The sequence below is a fragment of the Leptonychotes weddellii genome, chromosome 6, assembly GCF_054177405.1.
Source record: "Leptonychotes weddellii isolate Sample4059 chromosome 6, ASM5417740v2, whole genome shotgun sequence".
NCBI lineage: Eukaryota > Metazoa > Chordata > Mammalia > Carnivora > Phocidae > Leptonychotes > Leptonychotes weddellii.
In genome coordinates this window covers 49,409,945-49,435,231 of record NC_138374.1, presented here as the reverse complement: position 1 = coordinate 49,435,231, position 25,287 = coordinate 49,409,945, and the positions used below count along the sequence as shown (strand labels likewise).

The following is a 25,287-nucleotide window of genomic DNA, read 5'->3' as shown; positions in this document are numbered from 1 at the left end:
GACTGGTACTGTCTGCAGCAGGACCTCCATTACCCTGAGGGTTTTAAGGAGGGCAGAGCGCATGCTCATGCTCGTGTAGAGTCCCCGGCAAGGCATTCACTCGCAGTGCTTATGAGTCGGTTGTCCCTTGGGCGCTGTGAGACTGCTAAAGCCAACGCCTCGAGAGCTCCCAGGGGGCAGGTCTGAGCCCCACCACTTGGGTCACGGCTGGGCTCGGAGGAGCCAGACAAGGAAGTAACTGGGAGGTGTCGGACTCCCCCCAGGGCGCCCACAGAATTATCTCACGTGCACACAGCTCTGCCTTTCCTCCCTGCCCCCGCACTTGAAAGGAGTGCTCCCATTTCCATGTCTCTAGCACAGCTCTTTCTGCTGCAGGCCAATTCCCTTATGCTCCAAGCCTGATTTTTCCAGGCTTCTAATCGGTTTCCATGCCTTGATCCAGGCCCTGCATGTCGCTTTACAGTGTGGAACCCTGACTTAACTCCGTACTTCCCAGGCCGGCCAGGGCCGAGGAGCACTGTGGCCTGTTCAGCTTCCTCGCCCCGAGGACCCAGGCGTCCCCGCTCCCAGCCTGGCCGCTGCCGGCCCGGGGCCTCCGGTCGGACCCTTGCCCACTCTGCTCGCTCTTCCTCTTTATCTGCGGCTCCCAGCATGTATGCCTCTCTCTATCAGTGTATCGGGCCAGCATGCCTCATCTAAAGTGTATATATTACCTAATAAAATCCTTCTTATTTGGGATTATTGCATCAACTTTTAATTTCCTCACTCGAGCAGCGGCATGTCGGCCTGCCCGTCAGTGAAGGACCGATAGAAGGTGAAAAGAGCAGATAAACTGCACAAATTACTGCCAGCTGATGCCTATCAGCCCTTTGACTGGAATTGACTGGAATTAAGGCCTGAGAAATAGGATTTTCTGCCTCAGAATCTGCTGTGGCAGCTCTTGTCGGAAGTCCCCTCCAGCCCCCACTCCCACCCCCCCACAGGCACCTCCCACTCCCGGAGCAGACTGCCGTCCACCTTTTCAGTCCTTAATCCTGTCATGGAAATGGGGAAGGCGATCCCAGGAGAGAGAGATGGGCCGGGACCCCTGGGGCCCCTACCACCCCGTGGCTTCCCGCTCTAGCTCCTGTCCTGGCAGGATCCTCTGGGAAAGGCAGGCCACAGAAGGGGAGACTCCTTCTAGAGGAGTCTCCTTCTAGAGGAGTCTCAGCTCCTCTCAAATCTGCCTGGACTTCCTCACCAGTACCCAAACTTCAGAGGCCGGGGCTGCCTCGCACCCCTCGCCCACCCCTGTCTTCGGCACACCTTACTGGGCGCCAAGCCCTGGGCCTGTCCCCTCTGCCACAGAGCAGTGGAGTCCCCCAGACCCACCCCAGCACAGGCCTCCATTCCCCAGTCACCCTTGCCCCACCCACTCACCACACCTTGTGACTTGAAGCCAGTGCTGGAAGCTTCTGAGCCTGTTTCCTCCCGCACTCCCCCTTGTTGGGACTTGTGAGGAAAACTTGAGAGGACCTTATGTTGGGTGCCCAGCACAGTGCTTGGTACAGAGTAGGTACTTACCGAGTGCTAGCCCTTCCTGGGCTGTTAGCTGTTTTCGCTCTCTAACACCCAGAAGACGCCTTCGCTCCAGGGTACGGATTATGAATCTGGGGTGCTAGGGAGTCCAAACGTGCTGAAACTATGGGGCACAGCATCGGCATGCATTGTCTCGGAAGAGGCACCTGAGCTTTCATCAGATGCTTGAGCGGTGACAGTCACTTTTTTTTTTTTTAAGATTTTATTATTTATTTTTTTGTCAGAGAGAGACATAGCGAGAGCAGGGACACAAGCAGGGGGAGTGGGAGAGGGAGAAGCAGGCTTCCTGTAGAGCAGGGAGCCCAATGTGGGACTCGATCCCAGGACCCTGGGATCATGACCTGAGCCGAAGGCAGATGCTTAACGACTGAGCCACCCAGGCGCCCCGACAGTCACTTTTATAGCATTTGCTGTGTACTGGGTGTGGTTCTAAGCACTGTACACCTATCAGTTGCTGAGGAGTGGGGGCTGTTATACCCATTTTATAGATGGGGAAAACAAGCTAGTGAGAGATCAAGTAACTCACTCAAAGGATTTGAGCCTAGACAGAAACCCCTAACCCCCTCACCATACTGCTCTTCCCACCACAAGGAGCTGGGACCCTGGAGGCCTGTGCACCTTTAGCCTCTTGCGGGGGGGGGGGGTGCCTCATTTCCTTACAATGTGGGTTCCTGTGACGGGAGGAGCCCCGTGGCAGGGTAGACCCTTCTCTGAGCCTCCTGGGCCTGCCCACCTGCTCTCCCAGCCACATGCTGGTGCGTACCCCCACCCCCACCCCGATCTGGAAAGCCAGCCAGTAAGGGGCCTGGCTCTGGGCCTGCTTCTCCATTCCCTCATCTTTGGAAATAAGTTTCAGTATATTGAAAATATAATTACTAAGACCCTGAAACAAGAGCTGTGGGATCCCAAGAGCCCCCATTCCTCCCCGTTAATTCCTTCTTATAACATTTCCAGTCTTTGTGGCTGCACTTGTATTAAAAGCTCAGGGTTTTATTAAAAATGGATTTATTTACCCAAAAAGAGATGAAACCCCAAACTTTGTCAGGAGCCTGTTGGCTCTCACTTCCCAGAAGCTCAGGGTGGCTCTTCCTGGGGAGAGCCAGCCTCCCTGTCCTTCCGTCCTCGATTGCCCTAATGGCCCCCTCTGAGCCCCACCTGCCCACGAGCCTCCAGGTAGCCCACGGTGGGGGTGCCCATGGCGAGATGCTCGCAAGGCTCTGAGACCTGAGGGTGCTTTGGCCACCAGGTCCCATCTTTGCATAGGCCACCGCTGCCCCCTCCTTCCAGACCTCCTGGGGTGTACTTGTCCTTGTAGTTGTCCTTGTCTATAGGCCCAGCTCAGCACAGCCACTCCTGGGTTGTATGCCTGGGGCCATGCAGCTGCTCCTGGAGGTTTGCTGTTTAGTGACTTTCTGGAAAGGTGCTCTGGAGGCTCTGGACCCAGTTACACTGGCAGGCTTGTCCCTGCCCTCAGCAGACCAGGGACTGACTGGGGACCCTCAAACTGAGACACTTTCCGGGACCAGGCCAGATGGGGCTCTAAAAGAGGGAGTTGTCCCCATGTCCTGGCACCTGAGCCTCACACCAGAGTCCCACACTGTGGGGACCTTATCCTGGGGGCAAACCCAGGCTTCTCCTATGTGAGGAGTGGCTCCTGGAGGGGTAGACCCTCCCAAAAAAGAGCCCTCTGTGGGGTGACATTGGGGGAAGCTGTTAGAGCAGACCCTGCAGTGACCCTCCACAGATGCCTGGGTCTGGGGCCGTTAGCAGATATTACAGGGGAAGAGTCTGTCATCAGATCAGAAAGCCCAGGAGAACAAAGGTTAACAGGGTTGCTGTGGTCTTGTTTTGTTTTGTTTTAAATTACTTCACTACTTTGAGGAGCCATTACTACACCGAAGCCCAAGGGAATGGTGGGATATGTAAGTTGTCCCAAATTTCACATGAGCTCATGCTTGTGAAGTGCTTAGATTAGTGCCTGCCACATAGCAAGGACATTCGTAAATGACAGTTACCGTTATTATAACAGAACCTGGGAGGGAGCGGCATCGCTTGGTGGGCAAGAGCATTTTGGAACCAAAGTACCTGACTTTGAACCCTGGCTTCACCATTCCTTCCTTGCAGTGGGACTTTGGCAAGGCCACTTAACTCGAATTCCTCAGTTTCCTCATCTAGAAGACGGGGCTTCTGGGGTAGGTGTGAGGGTGGAATGAGTTAGCACATAGAAGGCATTTGCAGCAGCACCGGGCACAGAGGGGGTGCTCGGGAAAGAACAGGGCCCTCGAAGCTGGTCACAGTTCAGGTCCTCAGAACCCGCTTGGGGAGAGGCTCATTTAATGGTGTCTTTCTCTGATTTTGTAACAGTCTATTCTCCCAAGGGATGTAGCCCGAGCTCCTGTCTCCCTGGGGGAAGGGGCCCCAAGGAGGGAGCCAGACCTGCTTTCTGCGTGGCCCTGGCCTCAGGGCTGTGTCCATGTTTCTGCGGGAACCATTTCTCCTGGAACATTCTCACCTTCCCTCAGCCCAAGCTAGAGGTGTTCCTGGGCCTGGGAGAGGATGGAGTGACAGCCGCACGGGGACAGCCCTGCTCTGGGAGGGTGAGGTGGGGGTGCCCCTGTGTGTCTTGCCCCCAGGGCCCCACCCTACTGATCAGAGGGCCTATAGGTCAGAGAACAAGACTATCTCCATAGGAGGAGGTGCTCAGGTAGGGGTGGAGGGTACAGCCAGCAGACTTCACCCTCTAGCTGATGGACAGCAAATGGGTGAGAGGCAGCCTCTCGAGGCCACAAGAGATCGTCATTAGACACGTAAATGCCAGGGTTGATATTTCCCTAGGGGATGGGGACCGGGCTGTCCCGCTGGTTATCAACCAGGGGAAACTGCAGCCCAAGCCAGAACCTCAGGCAGGCAGGTGGACAGGCTTGGCTGGCCAGACAATGGTGTGATAGGGCTGGAGAGTAAGGTGAAGGTCACCGTGGGCAAGGAGCGACTCAGCAGGTGTGGCGGCGGCAGTGGTGATGTCAGAATCCTCTTCTGTGCATCCATTTATTCAATCAACCACCAGTCCGTCAGCTGATATTTGAATGTGCCCTTTCATGCCAGGGTCCCTTCCTGGAGAGTCTCGTGCCCCCAAGTCCCTGCCTGTGCTCTATCTTTTGCCTTCTGTATCAGCTTCTCTCCCTGGCAAACTCCCACTCCTTCTTCATGACCCATCCTCAATGTTGCTGTCTATATAACCCCTTGCCAGGTCCTCCAGGTGGACTTCTACACTTCGGGGTACATTTCTGCATCTGAGCACTCTTAGATGTGTATAGCAGTGTCTGTGAATCTGTCCTTGACCCCTCCCCACAGGCTGTGTGTGTGCCCTAAGAGCAGGGACCCCTGAATCCCCATCCTGGTAGTCCCAGATCCTGGCCCCTTCTCCCCCAGTGCTGCAGGGAGAAGGAATAGGATGTGGGACAGAGTCACCTGAGGCAGGAGCTGCTGTTGCTGTGCTGGATAGGGCATGGTTCACAGGGCCATGGTGGCCTCGGGGGTCATCCCTGGGCATACTCACTTTCAGGATTTATGATACATTCATTAGTAGAGTGATTGATCCATAATGTTCTCCTTTACTCAAGTCCTAGTGAGAGCAGGGTCCCAGGGTTTTTGTTGTTATTCATATTAAGGTAGGGCACACTGAGATCAGAAAGGTACAGCAACCTTCCTGAGGTCACACAGCAATTTGACGGGTGGTTGAAATAGAGACCAGATCTCTTGTCCCCCAGCTTGTTTTTCCTCTTTCCTGGGTGGTTACACCAGATGAGGGGAGATGGGGAGGGGAAGGGGGAATGAGAGCATCAGCAAGATCGGGCTTCTCCAAGGGACTCCGAGCTATTTGCCGAGGCCTCAGTGTTATGTCCCTGGGTTGATGGGGACAGCTGAGACCCTAGCCCTCAGTAGCTACTTCCTAAGCTGGCCTGGTGGCAGGGACTCCACTACCTGGGGAGGGAAGCTGCAGGTGCCAAGAGAGCCATAAAGAAAGATGGCCCCCCAGGGGCTGGGCAGCCAAATCAGGTCCCTCCTCTCTCCTACCCAGGGCACAACGGTGCGCGTTATCACCGCCATCGACCAGGATAAAGGACGTCCCCGGGGGATTGGCTACACCATCGTCTCAGGTAAGGGCTCGGCGCCCTGGCCCCCCATGCCCACTGCAGGAGTGTCAGGCTCTGCAGGGCTGAGCAGAGGTCTGGGGGTGTGGACAGTGGTATGAGGGGAGCAGCCCCGAGGACAACCCTGGGCAGAAGGCCTCGGAAGGGGATGAAGTGGATGAAGGAGGGAGGTGCTGGGGAGGAGGAGAGGAGCTGGGGACTGAGGCTCAGATGTTGGGGGCTGCTTGGGTGGTGTTGGGGAACGGGAGCATGCGGCACTGTCCAAGGTCCGAGGCATCTGAGCACCTTGGGTTTCTGAGCCTGGGTCACTGGGGACTCCCATCTACCTCCTTCAGTGCTGTGGGTGTTTGTTTTGCTTTTCTGACTTGATGAAAAGGTGGCAGTTTGTGCATCATGTTAGGATGAATAGACCTGCAGTTTCACCTGATTTCATGCTCTTTTCACATTTCTGACCATTAGGAGTTCTTGTCTTATCAGGAGTGCTGCAGGGGATGCACAGAGCCCCCTCCTCCCCCGCCCCATCTCTTGGTTAGGCAGAATAGTGCCTGGCTGCAGAGAAGGTTCTGGCTGATGGGATCCCTGACCCCACATCCCTACCTAAAGATGGACCAAGTAGCTCCATTTGGCTGTCCCAGGGCTGGGTGGCTTTGGAGAGAGGGAGTCGGTGAGAGGCCCATGAGGACTGCTCACTCACCCACAGACTGGCTCTGTCCCCATGCTCCTACCCACCCCCCCACAGGTGGCCTCCCGCCCTGCCCCCTAGTCAGTGAAGTGTCAGCCTCGTGCATCTGGGTAGGCCAGACTGATGGCCAGGAGGATGGCAAGCCACCAGGCTTGTGTCTACCCCTCTCCCGACCACAGCCCCACGACAGGGATTGACATTTGGGGGACATTTTTTCCCCTAAAGCTCAAAAGACACCAAGGTATAATGATCAAGAACATAGACGATGGAGTCTTGTGAGCATATTGCCTCAGGTGGGTCTCTATACCTCAGTATAGAGGTATAGAACAATAAGAAATGCTTACTATCTTGGGTGATTGAGGATCAGAAGACTTAATATATGTAGAGAACCTAATTCATGGATGTAAGTTCCTTTATACGTGTTACTTACTGTTGTTATAATAACATTATTGCTGGCAGCTAATAATAACCTTGGGAAGCTGGGAGTTAGCTGGTGGGAGGAAGACCCTCCCCCTCCTTAGGGATGCAGGAAATCAGGAGTATTGTGGGCTGCCTGGGACCTGCAGCTGCCGGCATGACTACTATCGTGTCTTTAAGCCCAGGGTACCCCAGGCCCCAAAGCAAATGCCAGACCAGCTCATGTGGTCAGCAGCAGCAGCAAGTGTTCAGGCCTCTCCTCCCCAACCCCATTTCCTCCTCATTCTGGTGCCCAGCACAGGACTCAGCAAAGTAAACCCCAATGTGTACTTGTGGAATGAAGGAAGGGAGGAGGGAAGGAATGTGATTCTAGGGTCATGGGTTTTCAAATTCCAGTATGCCCAAGAATCACCTGGAGCTCCTACCAAAAATGCAGAGTCCTTGGCAACCACAGAGATTCTCATTCTGTGAAACCAGGGTGGGACCCCAGAATAGTCCTTTCTCACAGCTCTGCAGATGCAGAGGGTCCTTAGGCTAGGGTGTGGGAAAACTAGTCCTAGGAAAGAAGGAAGCCATTCTGCAGGAAGGCAGAGTTCCCCGGGAATTAGGGGGCCCTCTCCTGCTGAGCAGAGGAGGAGGGAGACCCATGCTGGTGCTGGTTTCCTTCATGATTTTTTCAATTTGGGAAGCAAACCAAGTGCCCCCCAGGGACAAGGGACAAGGGGCTTGTGCTGGAGACCTAAGGGAACACCAGTGAGCCCCAAGAGTGATAGAGTTGAGGCACCAGGATAAGGTGGCAGCATAAAGGGACACCTGGCTGGGTGGGGGATTGTCTCCTCATCTCATTGCCTGTGGGCTGGTTTCAGACATACCCCAGCCTGGATGAAGGTGGGGAGCAAGGAGCCAGGAGCTAGCCTGTGGTCATGACCAGACTGGAAATTCCTGTGTGACACTGAGAGGCCATCCTCCAGGGTATTTGTCCATTCCAAGTTCCTGCTGGGTGCCAGGCCACCAGCCTCAGAACCCCAGGCCCTCGCCAGCCCTTAAAGATGGCCCTAGCCAGCTCTCCTTCCTCACCCCCTCCCCTGGCAGCAGGAGGTAGGAGGGCAGAGCTGCTGAGCCTTTGGTGTCTGGGCTGGGGACGATTGCCTGTGGCAGCTTACTCTGAGATTTCCAGGGACATACTCTCCTGGGCCAGGTCCCCAAGTGTGAATAGCAGGTTGAGAAGGGAGACCCAGGATGTGAAACTACAGGTAGGCAATGTGTGTGAAGATGGGGGGCAGGAGGCAGAAACTTCCAGAAGGCTTGCAGCACTTAGCATATCTTTTTAGGCTTCCCACCACAGCAGAAATGTGCTTTGAGGGCTTTTAAGAAGGATGACAAATGGGTTTCCTCTCACATGCCAACTGTGATTGATTGGTAATGGCTGCTTGAAGCCAAACAGGCTCAATGTGGTATTCAATTGGTAGAGTCTGATATGGGTGCAGAAAGAGAGAGGGCACACAGCACCAGCGGCAAATACTTGCCGTCCTTGCTAAGATAGCACTTGGACCTCGTGTGTAGGGTGGCCTTGATGGTTCTTTAACTCTCTCATGGGTGTTTGTCACCACGCAACCCACAATCCCACCCAAATTCTTTTTAGGCAGCTTGAGGGCAGTCCTTCCCTTTTCCTTCCCTCTGCATCCTGAGTACCTGGCTGACCTGGCTGCCCACCCACCTGTTCCTGCCCACCCTTCTCCCTGGCCCTGGACTGGCATGGTCTCCGTGTAATCCAGCCTCAGTGTGAGCCTAGAGCAGGCAGACAGGCAGGAGGATGAAGTCTCCAGGGAAGCAGATAGGCAGAAAACTAGGATATGGCCTCATCTCTACTTCTCTTGACCAGTAGACACTGTTGCAAAGCACTTTGTCTGCCAAGGATCTGGCCTCACACACCTGCCTTTCCAGTGCTGTGAAGTCTCAGCCCTTTCCTAGGAGGCTCAGCCAGTGTCTGTTTGGCTTGAAGCAGAAAGAAGGAATGCCCACAAGGGCACCTTCATGCTGACTGGCCCAAGCTGGCCCTGAGTACCCCATGGGAGCCTGCTCCCACCCTAGATGCTAGGGAACCATTTTCATTTGAAAGAAAAATGAGGGTCTCAGGTGTTCCTGGAGCCAGGTGTGAGTCCTGTTGGCCACTGTGGGTGACTGAGTCTCTGGGCACCTCCAGAGCTTGGGCAGGGGGTGGCTCTGTCTGCGTGTGGGTGGACACAGGTCTGAGCCCATGAGTGATCCATGGCACACGGTTAATCTGCTTGGCTCCTTGAGGCCCCCATCCCCTCCGGGCTGTTTATCACCCTGCAGCTGGGGGGATTTATGTCTGCACACCAGTGCTTTCACCATTACTAATGACCCCTCTGTTTTGCCAAGAACAAAGAGGCCTTCAGAGGTAAGTTATGGCTCCATTGCCATCAATTTGTTCCCAGCCTCTTGTGGCCAAACTGAGACTGAAGAATGACAAGGTTCTTTCCCAAAGAGGACCTGGCACAGGTCCCATCTGCTTCCTCAGCCCGTGCCTGCCCTGCCCCTCACCAAGGGCATCACTTCCTCCAGGGCCTGAACAAAATGGGACTCCCATCCCCAACAGCCAGGCCAGCCTGGGATCTAAACAGGCACCCTCCCTTGCCAGATGGAGACAGTCCTCCTTCAAGGGGCAGCTGTGTCCCACACCACACGGAGCACAGAACTTGGAGTCCAAAGTTGTGGGTTCAAGGCCCAGCTCTACCACCTGCAGCAATGTGTCAAAGAAAGGCGTTTGGCCCCTCTTTACCCCGTAATCCTCATCCATGGTACAGGGATAATAATCTCTATGGCAGATAAAATAGTGCCAGAGAGACCCTAAAGAGCCATAAAGTATTAAGCCTTATTAATTATCAAGGAAAGATCAGGCCCAAGGGTCCTGGGGACTTGTATTCATTCATTTCCTCCTTTATCCATTTAAGCAGAGAAGTGGTTGCGAGCTATGGGCTCTGGGGCCGCTGTCCAGGGTGCTGACCACTAGCTCTGCTGGCCAGCATAGTTGCCTGTGGCTACTGAGCCCTTGACACGTGGCTAGTCTGTAAGATAACCCACAGGATTTTGAAGACTTAGTATGCAAAACAGATTATAAAGTATCTCATTAATAATGTCTTATGTGATGACGTGTTAAAGTGATATTTTAGATACACTGAGTTAAATACAACATATTATTAAAATTAATTTCATCTATTTTTTTTTTAATATGGCTACCAGAAAATTTAAAATACCACATGTGGCTCACATTCTATTTCTGTGGGCAGCTCTGTTCCAGAGTTAGACTACCTTGCTGGCTTCTACCACTGACCAACTGTGTAACCTTTGAGCTGTTAGTTTTCCAACCTATGAAATGGAGGAAAGAGTAGCCTGAGCCTCACAGGGAAGCTATGTGCATACAGTGAGCTAAGACGTGTAAGCACATAGAAGAGCGCCTGATTTTATGGTAGGTGCTCAACAAATGTGGACTCCTGGCATCCACCCACAGTGAATGGAGGGTCTTCTCTGGGCCAAGAGCTGCACTAATGTCCTGAGAGGGTGTGGGGTCAGAGGTATCATCTTGGCCTCAGGAACCTGTAGTGTAGGTGGGAAGGCAGACTAAAAAGCATGGGCTGTGTGGACATGGAGTGATGGCTCCATGGGGGGCCCATTAGATGTTCTTACTACTTCTGTGTATGTTTGAAAACATCTGTAATAGGAAGTGAGAAAGAATCCATGGGAGGGGGCACCACCCCCAGCCGTCACTGGGATAAGGAGACTCACTGAGAAGAGATCACCTAAGCCACCCACTGACTGATAAGCAGGAACTAGCCAGGAACCAGAGTTAGGGTGTTACAGGCAGAGGGAACAGCATGTACCAGGATCCCAGAGCAGGAGAAAGTACATGTTCATGGAACTGCAGTAAGTCAGCATGGCTGAGCGCAGCGTGCAAGAGAGACCTTGGGGAGAGGAGGCCACTGAGAGAGGCAGGGCCCAGCCAGGCAGGGTGTGGAATGCCCTGCTCAGGAGGATGCCAGGCCTTGCTCCTGAGAGTAGTAGGGAGCCAGTTCAGCAGGGGAGGGACATGGTTGAGGTGTGTTGTACGAAGCTCACTGTGGTCAGAATGGAGCCAGTGGGCTGGGGGGAGGGCAGGGAGGAATAAGCAGCCCAAGGGGAGGCTGTTGTGGTGTCCCCCAACTGGACATCCCAGTGGAGGAGCAAAGACAGCAGAGCCAAAGGAAGGTGAGGAGGTCAAGGTGACAAGAGGTGGCTGTTGGGACAGGTGGCATAGGATTGGCCCACGGCCTGAGATGGCTTTAGAGGCCCTTTGAGCTGGGACGTTGCTTAATTTAACACCCGACCACTGCGTGTTCTAGAGGGGAACCCTGTCTTCCTAAGTACCCTTGAGTGGGTGACCAAAACTCTCGAAGGAACAGTTTCCCCAGCCTTTAATGGGGCCAGTCGTATCTTTCTCACAGAGTTGTGAAAATAAAAATAAGTGAGTCTGCTCTCTAAAGTGAGTGGCATTTGGCGAGTGTCCCACAGGTCGCTGCTTGGTAGGACCTCAGCAGACGCCAGCCATTTCCCACCTCCCTTGCCGCCATCGGGATGCGGTGGAGACAGGCATGTGGTATGCTGTCCAAAGTCCGCATCACTAGCCGAGGCCACTCCCGCGTGCCAGAAGCCGGGCTCCCCCGGTGGCCAGGAGCCGAGGCTGAAGGCTTCTCAGTCAGCCCCAAGGGCACTGAGGATTCTGTCCTGCCATCACCTTCCTGCAGGCACCCAGACTTCTCACCAGTTCTCCGTCCGCTAAGGTAGGGAGTGCATCTATAGGAGGCTGTGGAGCCCCGGTTCCCAGCACGGGGGTCTGAGACCGGGTCAGCAGCAGCAGCAGCACCTGGATACCTGTTGGGCATGCGAGTTCTCAGGCCCCGCCACAGAACTACTGACTTGGGGGCCCGGGGACGGGGGCCCACAAAACTGACTTAATGAGTCCTCCAGCGCTCTGTCTGAACCCTTTCTGGAAGCATTTTCATTTTCCACACATGCTAGACTGATGAGTTCTGTTATTTGACTCTCTCCTTCCTGTGACTGATGCTAAAGGAACTCCTTTCTGGTGCCAAAGGGGCCTTTACCACCTGGGGAGTGAGGGTGTGGCCACCAGCCCATGCTAGCCTTTCCTACCACGTCGTGCGCTACAGCCTCTCTCTCAGCCTGCACACCGCCTTCCAGGCTGTAGGGGCTCCATCTCTCCCACCGCCCATGCGTCACAGCCCACATCCCTTTCCCCATCGCAGCCTTGCCTGCCTGGGCCTTCTGCAGCTCTGGAGCATCCCCCGGGGGGGGGCCCATTTATTGGGTGCCTGCCATGTGCTGGGCACTGGCTGGACACATTTACTGCTCACAGCAGTCTGTGAGGGAGACATTATTACTCCATCCTGCACACAGTAAAGCGAGGCTCAGCGCATACATAGACTGGCCAAGGGTCACAGCTACTAAGTAGAAGAGCAGGGATTGAACCCAAGTCTCTCGGGCTCCAGAATACACCCATGTTTCATGACGACAGTGGTTCTCAAAATGTGGTCTCCGGAAGAGCGGCATCCACATCAACATCTAGTAATGGGAATTGTTAGAAACTCAAAATTTTGCATCCCACCCTAAAACTACTGAACTGGAACCTCTGGGAGTGGGGCCCAGCTGATGCTGATGCTGCTGGCCTGGGGACCACACTTTTAGAAGCACTGGTGAGGAAATGCCTGTGTAGTCAGCCGGGGTGAGAGCACCCTCAAGGAGGCCAACATTTGTTATGAGGGGTGAAAAGTGTTTATTCTGTTTATAAAGCATAGATATATACGTGCAGATATATCTGTGGTGTTGGAATTTCACGGGGGTGGAGAAGTTCAAAAAACATGTCTTAAATGGCTGGTATTGGGGGCGATGCCAGGAAGGTTGAGAAACACTGGCCTAGAATCAGGAATTGGGGAGCAGTGTCAGGGCCAAAATCCCTCACCCCAGCTTGAAAGGCAGTGGCCTCCCTACCAGCCACACTGGGGACCTGCCCAGCTGTGTTAGTGAAGGACAAAGCCCTCATTTGCCAGTCTTTACTGGATTTTACTTTAATATTAACGAGTGAGGCAATTCTTTGAAAATGCATTGAGTACTTTGAAGTGAAGGCTGCATGTGTGTGAGTGCACGTGTGAGTGTGCACAGTGTGTGCGTATGTGTGTGGAGAGAGAATAATCAGATACAGTCAGCCTTGCACGGGCTTACACATATGCCAGTAACTGAATCAGGCCCCCGGCTGTGGCCTGGTGGGGAGCAGCCATCACAGGAGACCATCGTTTGAAATGTGTCAAAGCCCTTGTGATTAAGCCGCTTGGCATTTTCCTCCCCAACCCGGAGAAGTGAAAACTCAGGAAAATCAGCCCTGCTTTAGACTTTGGAATCACATGCCACAGCCCCCGTCTTGGGGTAGCTCAGCGGGTGCCCGGAAGCACCAGAAACTTCAGAGCATCTGCTGGGCACAGGGGGACCCACCTGGCCGGAGCCAAGAGATGGCCACAGGGAGAGGTGAAGGGCAGATCCAAGACAGGCAGGGGGCAGCTGGTAGAGGACCTAGAAGGTGAAATAAGAGGGTACTTTGAACAAGGCTGGCGGTGAGGGGGGTGAACAGAGGGTCATCAAAAGATTCATCTAATGGGAGTTCTAGATGGATTGGAGCAGAAAGCACCAGGACGAGCGTAGTCTGCTCATAGGCTATCACCCCAACTGGGAGGGGTGGTCATTGCAGAGATGGACAAGAAGGAAGGCAGCAGGCTCTGGTGACATACTGAAAATAAATAGTACACAAAAAAGGAGGAGACAAAGAAGCTTCTAACCTCTGGGTCTAGGTTTTTGGGATCCTGGTGGTGGCCTAGGCAGAAAGGGGCATATTCATAATACCCGTGATTGCTACCTTAGGCCTGCATCAGTGCACATACCCCAATTTACCAATCCCATACCAAGGCAGACATCATTAATTGATCCCAGCACACTTTCCCATTAGTCTGGACAGGCCACTGAGTCTTACCCAGCCCTCCAGAAGCCACTGACAGTTGGTAGACATTCTCTCTAGAGCAGGAACAAATGTGTCCAAGGATTATTCCACTTGCAGCCCATGACTCTCTTCATTTGAAAATACCCAGGGGCGGTGCCTCTGGTAGATTTTTTATGTAATTATACAAATATACTTGGAAAAATTTAAAGTGTATATATATATATATATATATATATATAAAAAAGAAAAATACACTGGCATATTATGTACAGTTCTCCCCTCCACCACCACCATACCTAAATGACAGTGATCTCTCATACCAACACTACATTTCTCCCGGTGAACCTCAGAAAAGCCTGCCCTACATTCTCCCCTGATCTTTCTCCCTCCTCTCTTCAAGGGTGTGCGACTCCCAGCCAGTCTGCCCCTGCTCCCAATGTTCTCCTGTGCCCCGCCTTTGGGATAAACCAGAGAAGTCTTTGTTCTTCCTCCCTCCTTTAAGGACGCCCTATATGCTCTTTGTCAACGGCAGTAGCTTGCCCCTTGCTGTCAGCGGACTTTTGAGAGGTTTCACTGCCACACGGACTGAGACCCTCCCTTCCCACTTCTTCTCTTTCCCACACCCTCGTCATGGGCAGGACTTTCTGTCCCTTGCTCAGGATGCTGTAGAGCCTCCTGTGTGTCCCATGTACTATGGGAGCACCCCCCGAAGAACTCCCCCTCAGGCCCAATTAGAACCCCTTCTGCTACACGCTGGGCCCATCTCCTATAGTTATGGAGGGAGTGCACTGCAGCTCAGCTCAGGGAACCACTTCTCTTCAGACATGGCTGGGGTCTGGCGGACCAGTCATGGCTGGGGAGGTCGCTCACAAGGCTGGGGATTATTCTAGTTCGTGGCCAGGGGTTGTTTGGCCGGGAGATTCTAGTCCGGTTTCCCTGTGTCAACAACCATTTGTCTTTTCAACAAATTTGCCTCTTTCCCACTTTTTCCTCATCTCTCAGGTAACTGCTTTGTATTGGATTTCCAGGGCTTCAAGATCTTTAGAGGATTATGAAATTAGCCACCATCTATTTTGTGTTCTCTTTCTGCATTAGCTTGACACACCTCAGGCACACAGAACTGATAGAGACATAATTCTTGGATCATGATCAACATCAGTCTGTGTTGGCCCTCTTTAGCTCCATTGTTCATTTTTAATAACACCGTGGACACCGGGAATCCCCCAACCAACCCAGGAGCTAAACTGTCACCCATACGTCACGCCTGGCTGTGCTCCGCCCCATTCCCATAGCCACATCTTTGAATCTTGTGTTTTTTTCATTCCCTTGATTCTACGAAATCTTTCGTCCCATATCTATGGATCACATCTTGTTTGGGTTTAATTGTCTTTGAACCTTATTTAAAAAGTATCATGTTATACATGGTCTCTTGGGACTTGTGTTTTCTACCCAATATTATGTAGCTGAGGTTCATTCATATTTTTTTTTTTTTTTGGTGTAGGTATCATTTGTTCTTTTTTGTTACTGCATAGTGGTCCATCGTGAGAAAATGCCACAGGCAATCGGTTTTCCCGCCGAGGGGTGCATGCCCTGGTCTCTGCTATTACAAACCCTGCTACTCTGAACAGCATCTTGTATGTCTGTCGCTGAACACGTGTGAGAGTTTGCCTGGGCTAGACATCCTCTCTGACCCTCACCATAGCCCCGGGATGTGGCTGACCAAAGCCATCTCACAGACAAGGAAACTAAACTCCCAGAGCTCCTGAAACGTGCTTAGGGTCACACAGCCCCTAAGTGGGGGACATGGGATTTGAATCTAGATCTCCCTGCTTCCAAAACTCACATTCATTCTGCCATCCTTTACTGTTCTGCCTGGGAAATGAAGTGATTCATGTCAACCCACTGGTCTGTGTGTGGACTGGAATCCCAGGATTCCTTCCTTCATTCCTTTAACTCCAAATATTGATTGAGTACCTACTGTGGGCCAGGCTCCATGCTAGACCCTGGGGACGAACGGTGAGTGGAGGCCACTGTCACTGCCCCCGTGGAGCCCACGTGCCACTGAGAAGTCTACAAAGGCAGTGTCGGGTGGCTGCTTGGAGCATTGGGGAGGAAGCACAGGGTGAGGAGAGGTAGCAGGGGAGGGCCAGCCAGGAGGGGAGGGGGTTGGGGGTGCTGCACTGGGAAGGTTGCTGTGCTGGCCTCAGCCCCCGCCCCCCCTTCCCCCCCCCGCAGGCTGTGGGCACTGGAGGAGATTTGCCCCTCCCCTCAGAAAAGGTCTCAAATATCTTTTGGGGGCTTTGAACCTGAGATGAGCCCCTCTAAGCAGCTCAGATTCCCAGCTCCCTTTTTCATCTGACTCCCTGGATGACTGCTCAGCTTTCAAGGCAGCCCCCAGCCGGGGCTAATCTGAAATAAAAGTTTTTATTTATCTAGCTTGATAGCTGGTACAAGGTTAAATCATACAAGAGAAAAAGCAATAAAAGAGAAAGATTAAGCGAAAGGCGCTGTCTTAGGCATGCCCTTTTGCAATATGGTTACAAAGATATTAAGCCTGAAGTCACTCAACAACCCCATGCTGCAGTCCCGTCTCTCTGGGCTCAGCTCCGAGGGGCGGAGGGAGGAGGAGAGGATGGGGTGGGGGTGTGGGAGGGGGGCCGCCCTGGGGCTCCCCGCAGACCGGGTAAGTAAGCAGATGGAGTTCCAGGAGCTCAGCCCATCACCATCCCCCACCCCCACACAGCTCTGATTCATGACTCCCCGGGGGGAACAGAAATGTCGGCATCTGCCTCTACGTTCCCATCAGCAGATCCCTGTCTTCGGTGTTTGCTGTGTGCCAGCTATGAGCAGGGCACCCCAGGGAGAGGGCTCAAGTGTCAGGTGACCCTGAGCAGGTGACTCCTCTTGTTTGTGCCTCAGTCTCCTCATCTGTAAAATGGGAATGTTAACAGGGTTTAACCAAAAACTTATCATCTGGTTGATGGCAAGCACAGACAAGGAAAGATACTAGGGTTGCTCGGCAGGTAGGTGGGAATGGAGTCTCTAAAAATACCAAAGTCACGGGCACATGCCCCTCTTCCCTGCCTGCAAAACCTAACACTTCGGCTCTCTGGAAAATCCCCAAGTGTTGCAGGGGCCCCTGTGGTGTGGGGAGATGGGCAGTTCCATGTGCTCTATGATTCACCTGGTCTTTTGCCCCTGATCCCTTGAGGGCCTCCCCTGCACCACCACTGGAGGTGGGTAACTCACTGGGGCCCCTGCTCTCAGCACCTTCCACAGCCACTGGAATGGCCCAGCATCCCCTGGACACTCCATGACCCCGGAACCGAAGTGGATCATGGGAAGAGACAGGGGCTGCTTCTTCCCTACTCCTGCAGCTGCACTTGGGACCTGGGCCCCATGGCACCACTGCTTGAGTCCCTGTGCACTGTTTGCCCCACCCCATATAAACAGCTCCTCCAGCTCCAGCCTGCAGTCCTCTCTGTAGGGTCCAGACAGGGCCCTGGGGACACCATGCCACCCTCTCCACTCCCATCTCTCCGGCAGAACCTGTGTTTAAAGCAGTTTAAAACAAGAAAGGGAGGAGAAGGGGCCTTTCTTTTAGCCAGAAGGTCAGCCACTGAAAACCCACCCACCAGTTCACTAGACATGTCCATATAGGCCCCAGGGAGAACCCAACTGCACAAGTAATTCATCAAGAAAGCTTAAAGCATAGCCTATAGAACAAAGACCTCAGGAGGTCAGGAAAGGATTTGTTCTCTGAGAGGGCAGCCCTCCAGGGATGATTTGGAGACCATGAGGAAGGGAAATGTCACCAGCCAGGGCAGGTTGTGAGCACACATTTCAGGGACTTCCTGTCCAGCCCTAACACCCTCTTGCAGCATGGGACTCCCACTGAGGACCTGTGAATGCCAGACCAAGGAGCAATCACCATCAGTAAGAGTAGTTAGCACTTCCAGAATGCTTAGGAGCCGATCCAGATGCTTCACCTGCATCAACTCTTTTAATCCTGCCAACCCCATGAGGTGTTGTCATCCCCTTTTATAGATGAGGTCCAGTTGCCCAAAGTCACATGGTTTCAGAACCCACATTTCTGCAGGACCCCTGACCTCACGCTCCCCTGCCCCATCCTGAGCACCTGTTGGGACTGCCGAGGTTCGGGAACCGCCAGACCTAACTCTGGGCTCAGCTGTCTTGCGGCGCCCCACAGCCTCTCCCTCTGCCTCCCTGTCAGGTGCTCTGCCTGAGTCAGTTAACTAGCTGCCCTATTCAAATATTTGACCAATATCCTGGAAACAGAGATTTCAGAGCTGATACTTTCAGACATTGATTGAAGTGAACAAACATTCCAGCACAGAATGAATTTGTTGCTCCCGCAGTCTCCTTCTGCCGCTCGGTGCTCCATCCCAGCCCCCCAGAAGGCATTGCTTCTGTTGGGGGAAGTGAGGTGGGCTCAGGCTGCCTCTGCTTTCTAGCCCCCTGCCCCTCCCACCCGCCCCTGCTGCCAGCTCTGAAGGGCCACAGCAGTGAGGCGCTTTTGAATCAGTGCTAGCAGAGGCTGAAGGGCACCTCACAGCGGTGTCCCACACTCCTATTTTAAAGGAGCCAGTGACTGATTTTTCTTCATAATGATGGTGGGAGTCTTTGGTGTCCAGGAGAGCAATTTAGTTGAGACTTAAGGGAGCATTTTGCAGATGAGGACTTGAGGTCCTGGGGTGCTGTGGGTTCTCTAGAAGTCTGCAGGGACGGGAGAGTTGCCTGTTCCTGACTCAGCAGGCACTTAGCAAGGTCACCAACCAGCCTCCCTACTTGTGGTCTTGGGGAAACAGGCTCTAGATTGGAAATCGGAAATGGAAAACCATTCCATCGAGAAGCTTGAGGACTTGTGGGGAGGAAGCCTGTGAATAGTTGCTCATCCATCCACATAGCACTCACTGGTTGTCAGAAAGCCATCGGGAAGATCCGAGGAGGCAGAGAGCGCTGGGGGGCTAGGGCTGGGGTGAGGGCACCAGCCTCACCCACATGCTGATCCCCAGAGAGATGATTTTAAGTGGCGCACGGGTAGGGTGTGAAATCACATCGAACCACACAGTGAAACAGTTATTCCCTTCCCAGTTCTCTCTCAGAATTTCTATTTCTGTCAGTTCTGTCCAGGAGAAAGTACAATTGGGTGCTCACACCTTTAACACCTTGCTCCCCTTTGGCTTATCTTCCCATTTAAGGAGAAGAGAGTGGGCTGGAGCCATCAGATGGCAAGCTGGTGTGGCTAAAATTCTAACCACGTAGGCTCATTTTATCCATTTTACAATCACTATTTATGGTCAGTGAACTGGTTCTCCATTTGTGAAACTCTTAAATGGATTCTTTTAGAATGCGTTGTTGAAGAAAAAAATTGAGTCCGATTAAAGAAAAGAGTAAATAATAATACAAGGTACATGCAGGTATGGCAAAAATTGGGAGGGTAGCGTCCAAAGGGCTGAGGATCGGGCATCCTGACAGGAAGTAGACCTGAGCTGGCCCCTTCCCCAGCTATAGAATGGAGAGACGGGATGTTGGAGGCTCTGAGAGTCCCATCCATACATGCAAAGTGCTCAGAAAAGCACGTGGCACGGGGCAAGCACTCAGGACACACGAGCGCTCTGTTGGATGGGATCTCATAAGGGAGCCACCCTGGAAGTGGGGGGAGCGCTAGCACCTGGGATGGAAGAGTGGGTGGGGGGAGGTGGGGAGGAGGGCATCCTGGGCAGGACGGGCTGACCAGAGCAAAGGCTTGGAGGGAGGGGACTATTCATGAAGCGTCTACAAGGCGACAGGCAGACTAGCCAGGCTGCAGAAGAGGAAAGATGATTTGAAGGGTCTTGAGGGTCAAGGGAAGGGGCATGGAGTGTTCCTTTCAGGGCATCTGTGGTTCCAAGAATCTGAAAGCACTTAGGAAGCTGGTTCCTGTGGGAAATCCAGGGCAGACACTCCTGGGAGTGGGGCCTTCTGCGAAGAGGAACTGGAACAGCAAGCTTGAGCACACTCTCCTTTCTTACAGTTTCCCATGGCTATGATAACAAACATCAGCAAACTGCAGCTTATAGCAACAGAAATGTATTCTCTTATGGCTCTGGAGACCAGAAGTCCAAAATCAGTCTTATGGGGATAAAATCAAAGTGTCAGCAGGACTGGTTCCTTCTGGGTCACCCAGGGAGGATCCATTTCTTGCGTCCTCCAACCACTGGTGGCTCTCAGCCTTTCTTCATCGGCCCATGGCTGCATTACCCAATCTCTTTTCCCCTGACCATGTTGCCTTCTCCTCTTCTGTAGTCTAATCGCCCTCTGCCTCCCTCTTCAAGGACCCTTTTGGTGACATGTAGAGCCCAGAAGATAATCTGCGCATCCCATGATGCTTCACTGAATCCCGTACGCCATGTAAAGTAACATTCAGAGGTTCCAGGGATCAGGAGCTGGCTGTCTTTGATGGCTGTTAATTCCGCCTACCACAGCATCTTTGCCCTGCTCTGGCCATTTGCCTCACTCATCTCTCTCTACCCCACTGGCGCCCTCGTGATCTCACCGAGTGCGTCCGTGATGGCCATCTGCCCCCTCTCTATCATGGCTGTCCCCGGATCATCCTTCCGGCTTCCATCTCAGCTGGCAACCATCTTTGTATTCTAGCTTTCTGATTCCAGATTTCCTAGAGGGCATCAGATTGGCCAGTTCATCATCACAAGCAGTGTCCACAAGGCTTAGGGAGCTGGCAGCCAGAGGTGTATCACCCAAGATAGCCAGCGCAGAAGAGGGCAACAGGGCCATGAGTGGGGCAGACCCTAATCCATCTAGTATGTCTTAAACGACAGACAGGCCAATGGGACAGAATGCAGCTCTTGGAACTAGACCCACATACAAACATGGGAACTTGATATATGGTAAAGGTGGTGCCACAAATCAATGGGGAAGAGATGACTTGTGTAGAAGCCGGTGTTGGGAAAACCAGCTCACTATGTGGAGAATAATAAAGCAAGATCCCCACCATACACCATATACCAAGGTGGACGTCAGATGGATTAAAGACGTCAACGTTTACAGTAAAATATAAAGCTCATAAAAGGAAATGTGGGGGTATATCTTCATGACCTTGTGCTTGGAAGGACTTAGCACCCAAAGAGCACATGTGGAGATGAAAGATTGATCTACATCAAAGGATTCCCAATTCAGTTGGAATGTATAGATAAAGCTAACAACAGATGACGCATGGAGAGAAGATTTCTGCAACAATTAAAACCAACAAGGGACTATAGACTGTATAAGGAATCCCTGCAAGTCAGTAGGGAAAAGTTGGGAAATTCAATGGAAAAATAGGCACAGTGTATTCACCAGGATGGGGAAGCCCGCCAACTAGGGGACCCCAGTGTAGAGGTGCTGAGGCCGAGTTGAGGTCAGGGCATTGCAGGTGGCAACTACAGTGACCAACCTCCTCACACCCTCCGCGTGGGCATGTGGGCCAGGTGCCCCCACTGCCTGCTTTTGTGTGATCTCACAGCTAAGAATGAATTCTAAAGAATCCTTTTGCAAGTGATTTGATGGTAGTAAATCCTATCTTTGAACTCCACTCGAGTGAAATACTATATCTTACCCCCAAAGTTCCATTCTTCTCACGAGTAGACCTGTATTACAAAAAATGGTCCTCAATTATTCTTGGGTTTTGAATTTCATCAAAAATCTTGTGGAAATTTGTTTTCTCTCTTGTTAAATAGGTACCAACATCATGTCCTCGATTTTGCCTCTTGACCCGCAAAGTCTAAAATATTTACGATGGCCTTTTACAGCAAAGGTTTGCCAACCCCTATACTAGAGAACATTCTGTATCAGTTAGAAGCCACAAACTTGGAAGTTAAATCACACGAAATCACTATTCTTGCAGGTCAAAAATGGTGGAATGTCAGCAATTTCATATGGTTCAACTTAATAGATATACAGATGGCAAAAGAGATAAATCTTGAAAGCCTAGCATTGAGTGGTGAAAGAAGTAGAAAGGAATAGCACGATACCACATATGTAAGTAAAACAAGCCCACAGGAGGTATTTAACAAGAATACGTGTGTGTGCAGGGACGTTTTAGCAAAACACTGGAGTTGGTACTTCTTTGGGAGAAGGAGGTGGCGGAATGAGGGCCGAAGAGGAAAACCCAACAGTGATAACATTGATCAGAATTTATCGAGGCATCACCCAGGGCGCTGTTCTAAGCAGCTTACATGTATTAACGCATTTGCTCCTCATGCCATCCCAGCGAAGAAGGTGCTGTCATTGTCCCCACAACACGGATGAGGAAACAGAGCTCAGAGAGGTTAAGTAACTTGCCCAAGGCCACTCAGCTTGTCAGCGTTGGAGCCAAGATTGGACTGAGGCAGTTTGAGCTCCAACTTCGGAGATCAAATGTGAAGTTGAGAAAGCTAGGTGGAACTCAAAGGGGTGTAGGTGGACCCAACGGATCTGGCTCCACCCTTTTACCTCAACCCCAACCTGCTCTGTGCCCAGGAAAGCCCTGCTATTTCTTTCTCATCCTGCTTCTGCAGAATTCAGAGCACCCACCTTAGAGGCTGGCCATCCTACAAGGACAGGGCCGAAGAGTTAGGAGGTATGGACACTGTCCCTAACTTGACCTAACCTGGAGTGATGGGATGTGCTACCCACAGGACGAAATGACTGCCTGAATGTTCCCTGAGAAATGGCTCCAACATTAGCATGCTGAAGTGGCAGCTTTGGACCAGATAGTCTGAGTTCAATCCTGGCTCCCAGTGCAGTAGCCTGTGGGACTGCCACAGATCACTTCTGTAAATTGAGGTGAAAACACCTGCTTCAGAGGGAGCAATGCTTAGCACAATACCTGGCGTATAGTAAATGCTCAGTAAATTACTATTATTCCCGAGTTCATTGACCTCATCTAGAAGTGACTGCTTCCCACTGCATGTTCTTGAAAGAAGAACAGTCAAGAGTGGAGAGGAGGAGCGCCTGGGTGGCTCAGTCGGTTAAGCATCTGACTCTTGATTTGGGCTAGGGTCATGATCTCAGGGTCATGAGATTGATCCCTGCATCAGGCTCTGCACTAGGCGTGGAGCCAGCTTGAGATTCAATCTCTCCCTCTCCCTCTGCCCCTTCCCGCACTGCTCATGCATGCACTCTCTCTCTTTCAAAAAAATAAAAATAAAACCTTAAAAAAAAAGAAGAGAGGAGCCTGCATCAGCCTATTTATCTACCAAGTCTTCTTGTCCTTCTGTTATCCATCTGTCTGCATCCTTCCCCTCCTTTAAACCTTATCTTCCCACTCACTGCCTCCAGAAGCCTCCCCTGACTACCCAGCTTGCATGGTCTGGTCAGTTGATGGAAGCAGGTTGGTCAGCTCCATTCCATTGCTCATTGGATGTTCATGCTCTCTGCCCAGCTCAGCTTAAATTTTCTCTCTGACCTGTCACCTCCTACCGCATACCCAGCACTATGTCCCCTCCGGGCTGTGACTACCTGCTGGGCTCAAGAGTTCACAAGGCTCTGCCTCCTTTGCCTCATTCTCTCCCTCCCCATCCTGGAGATCATGGAATCCTCTAGAATTCACATGTCCATCAGGCCCCCGGATGTGAGCCACTGAACCTAAGGCCTATTTGGGCCCCAACCATGTTGCCCTGAGAACCCAGAAAGAAGCCATGCTTTCCTGAGGGACTCACGTGGGCCTGAGCAGCTGCCAGGAGACTTCACCTAAGTTATGCATCCTTAGGAGGACCCTGCAAGGGAGGGAGGGCCTTTCCACTTTACCTCTGAGAACGTGGAGGCCCACCCAGCGTGGCCTGCCCGGGATTGCCCACGTCATGTGTGGCGTGGCTGGTGGTTGGTGCCAAGCCATCCATGTCCCGTATCCAGGACCTCATCCCATATGCAGGATCCACATCACTCCCCAGCCATCTCTGCTCAGAGGGGACCATCTAACACCCACATTTCTACTGTGAAATTTGCCCCCCTTCCTGTTTCTTCAGGGAACCGAAGACCACACCAGCCGCCTTTCCTCTGTGGCCCTTGTGATTCAGAACAGCTAACTGGGGCTTGGCTAACTTGGAGCGGCTCTGGGCAGCCCTCCTGTGATTAGCACTGATTTTTCCTGGCTCCTGGCTCCGAGAGTGGTGCCTTCTGCTTGCAGTGGAAGATTTGCACACAATGTGGGCTCAGCAGGGAGAAGGGGCTGGCCTAGAGTGACAGCAGAAGACAGAAAGCTTCTCTGAGCCCACTTGTCCCGTAGCTGTAATTAAGATGCCAGTGGAGTCCTGCCCGCGCCCCAAGGATGTCATGCAGGGCCCTCTACAGAGGCTGCATCTTCACCTTGCAATAAGCACTACTGCTGTCCCCATTTCACAGATGAGAAAACGGGGTCAGAAAGGTTATGTAACACATAGGGTCAGCCAGGTCAAGAAGTGGCAGGTCTATGTGAGTCTGAAGTCCACGTGCTTTCCGTGAAACCACCAGCCTCGCTGGGTTGTCATGACAATGCCATCACGGACAGACCTTTCCCGCACTGTTCCCTTTTCACAGGTGGGTAAACTGAGACTCAGAGAGCTCAAGAAACTCAAGGTCGTACAGTTGGTGAAGCGGTAGATACTGAACTGGCTCCGGATCCGGTTTTTATTCTGTCCACTGTACACATCACTTTTTCATCCATACCACAAGTCTGGGCAATAGAAGCATAACTCAGTAGGGTCGTTCTGGGAGGCCGGTTGTGAGAGGGGTTAGGAAGGGCCAAGTTGCAGAAAGTGCTGGAAGCTAGGCAGACTTGATGATGGGCATGAGGGAACTGCTTAGGGTCTTGCAGGACAAGAGGATGCTGACCTGGGAGCTTACAGCGCATGCCTGTGCAGCTCCGACCCAGGCCCGCCTCCGCACCGCCCAGTGCTCCCTCCCCTGCGGGTGGGGGACATTCAGGCCACTGAGGTCAGGTCTTTGTTTGAAGGACAGATAATTAATCCCACAAAGTAATCCCCGGAACATTCCGGCAGATTTATGGAGATCGCCTCTGTCCTGGGAACTCTGCCTTACCATCTTTCATTTCCCAGGCAAAGCGAGTGACTTGTTATATCACAGGCCCCACGCCAATAGGAATTTCATTTAGGGGAGTTCTCCAGGTACAGGGAGATTGATAACCCCGGCTGAGAACCCATGATGGTGCTGGGGTCGGGCAGGGAGGGGAGCAGAACAGGCACCAGGCTACCACCTCCTGTCCCCTTGCCCATCCCCATCCTACTCCCAATACCAGGGGCCCAGTGTCATGGGGCTCACCTGCCACAGGCCACAGGGACCCAGGTAGCATCCAGTCCAGCCCTTCTTCCAAGTCACAAATGGGAAAAGCAAGGCCCAGAGCAGTGAGGGAAGGGCCTGTT

The 25,287-nt window shown here is 52.5% G+C and overlaps 1 protein-coding gene across 1 annotated transcript in view; it reads left to right on the top strand.

The window, feature by feature from the left end:
• The window catches only part of LOC115937841 (cadherin-23-like), a 277,920-nt gene that overhangs the window by 132,422 nt on the left and 120,211 nt on the right, over positions 1 to 25,287 (top strand). The window contains exon 8 of the mRNA XM_081823095.1: positions 5,657 to 5,735. Coding sequence (XP_081679221.1) covers positions 5,657 to 5,735 — 79 coding nt within the window. The remainder of the gene's footprint in view (positions 1 to 5,656; positions 5,736 to 25,287) is intronic.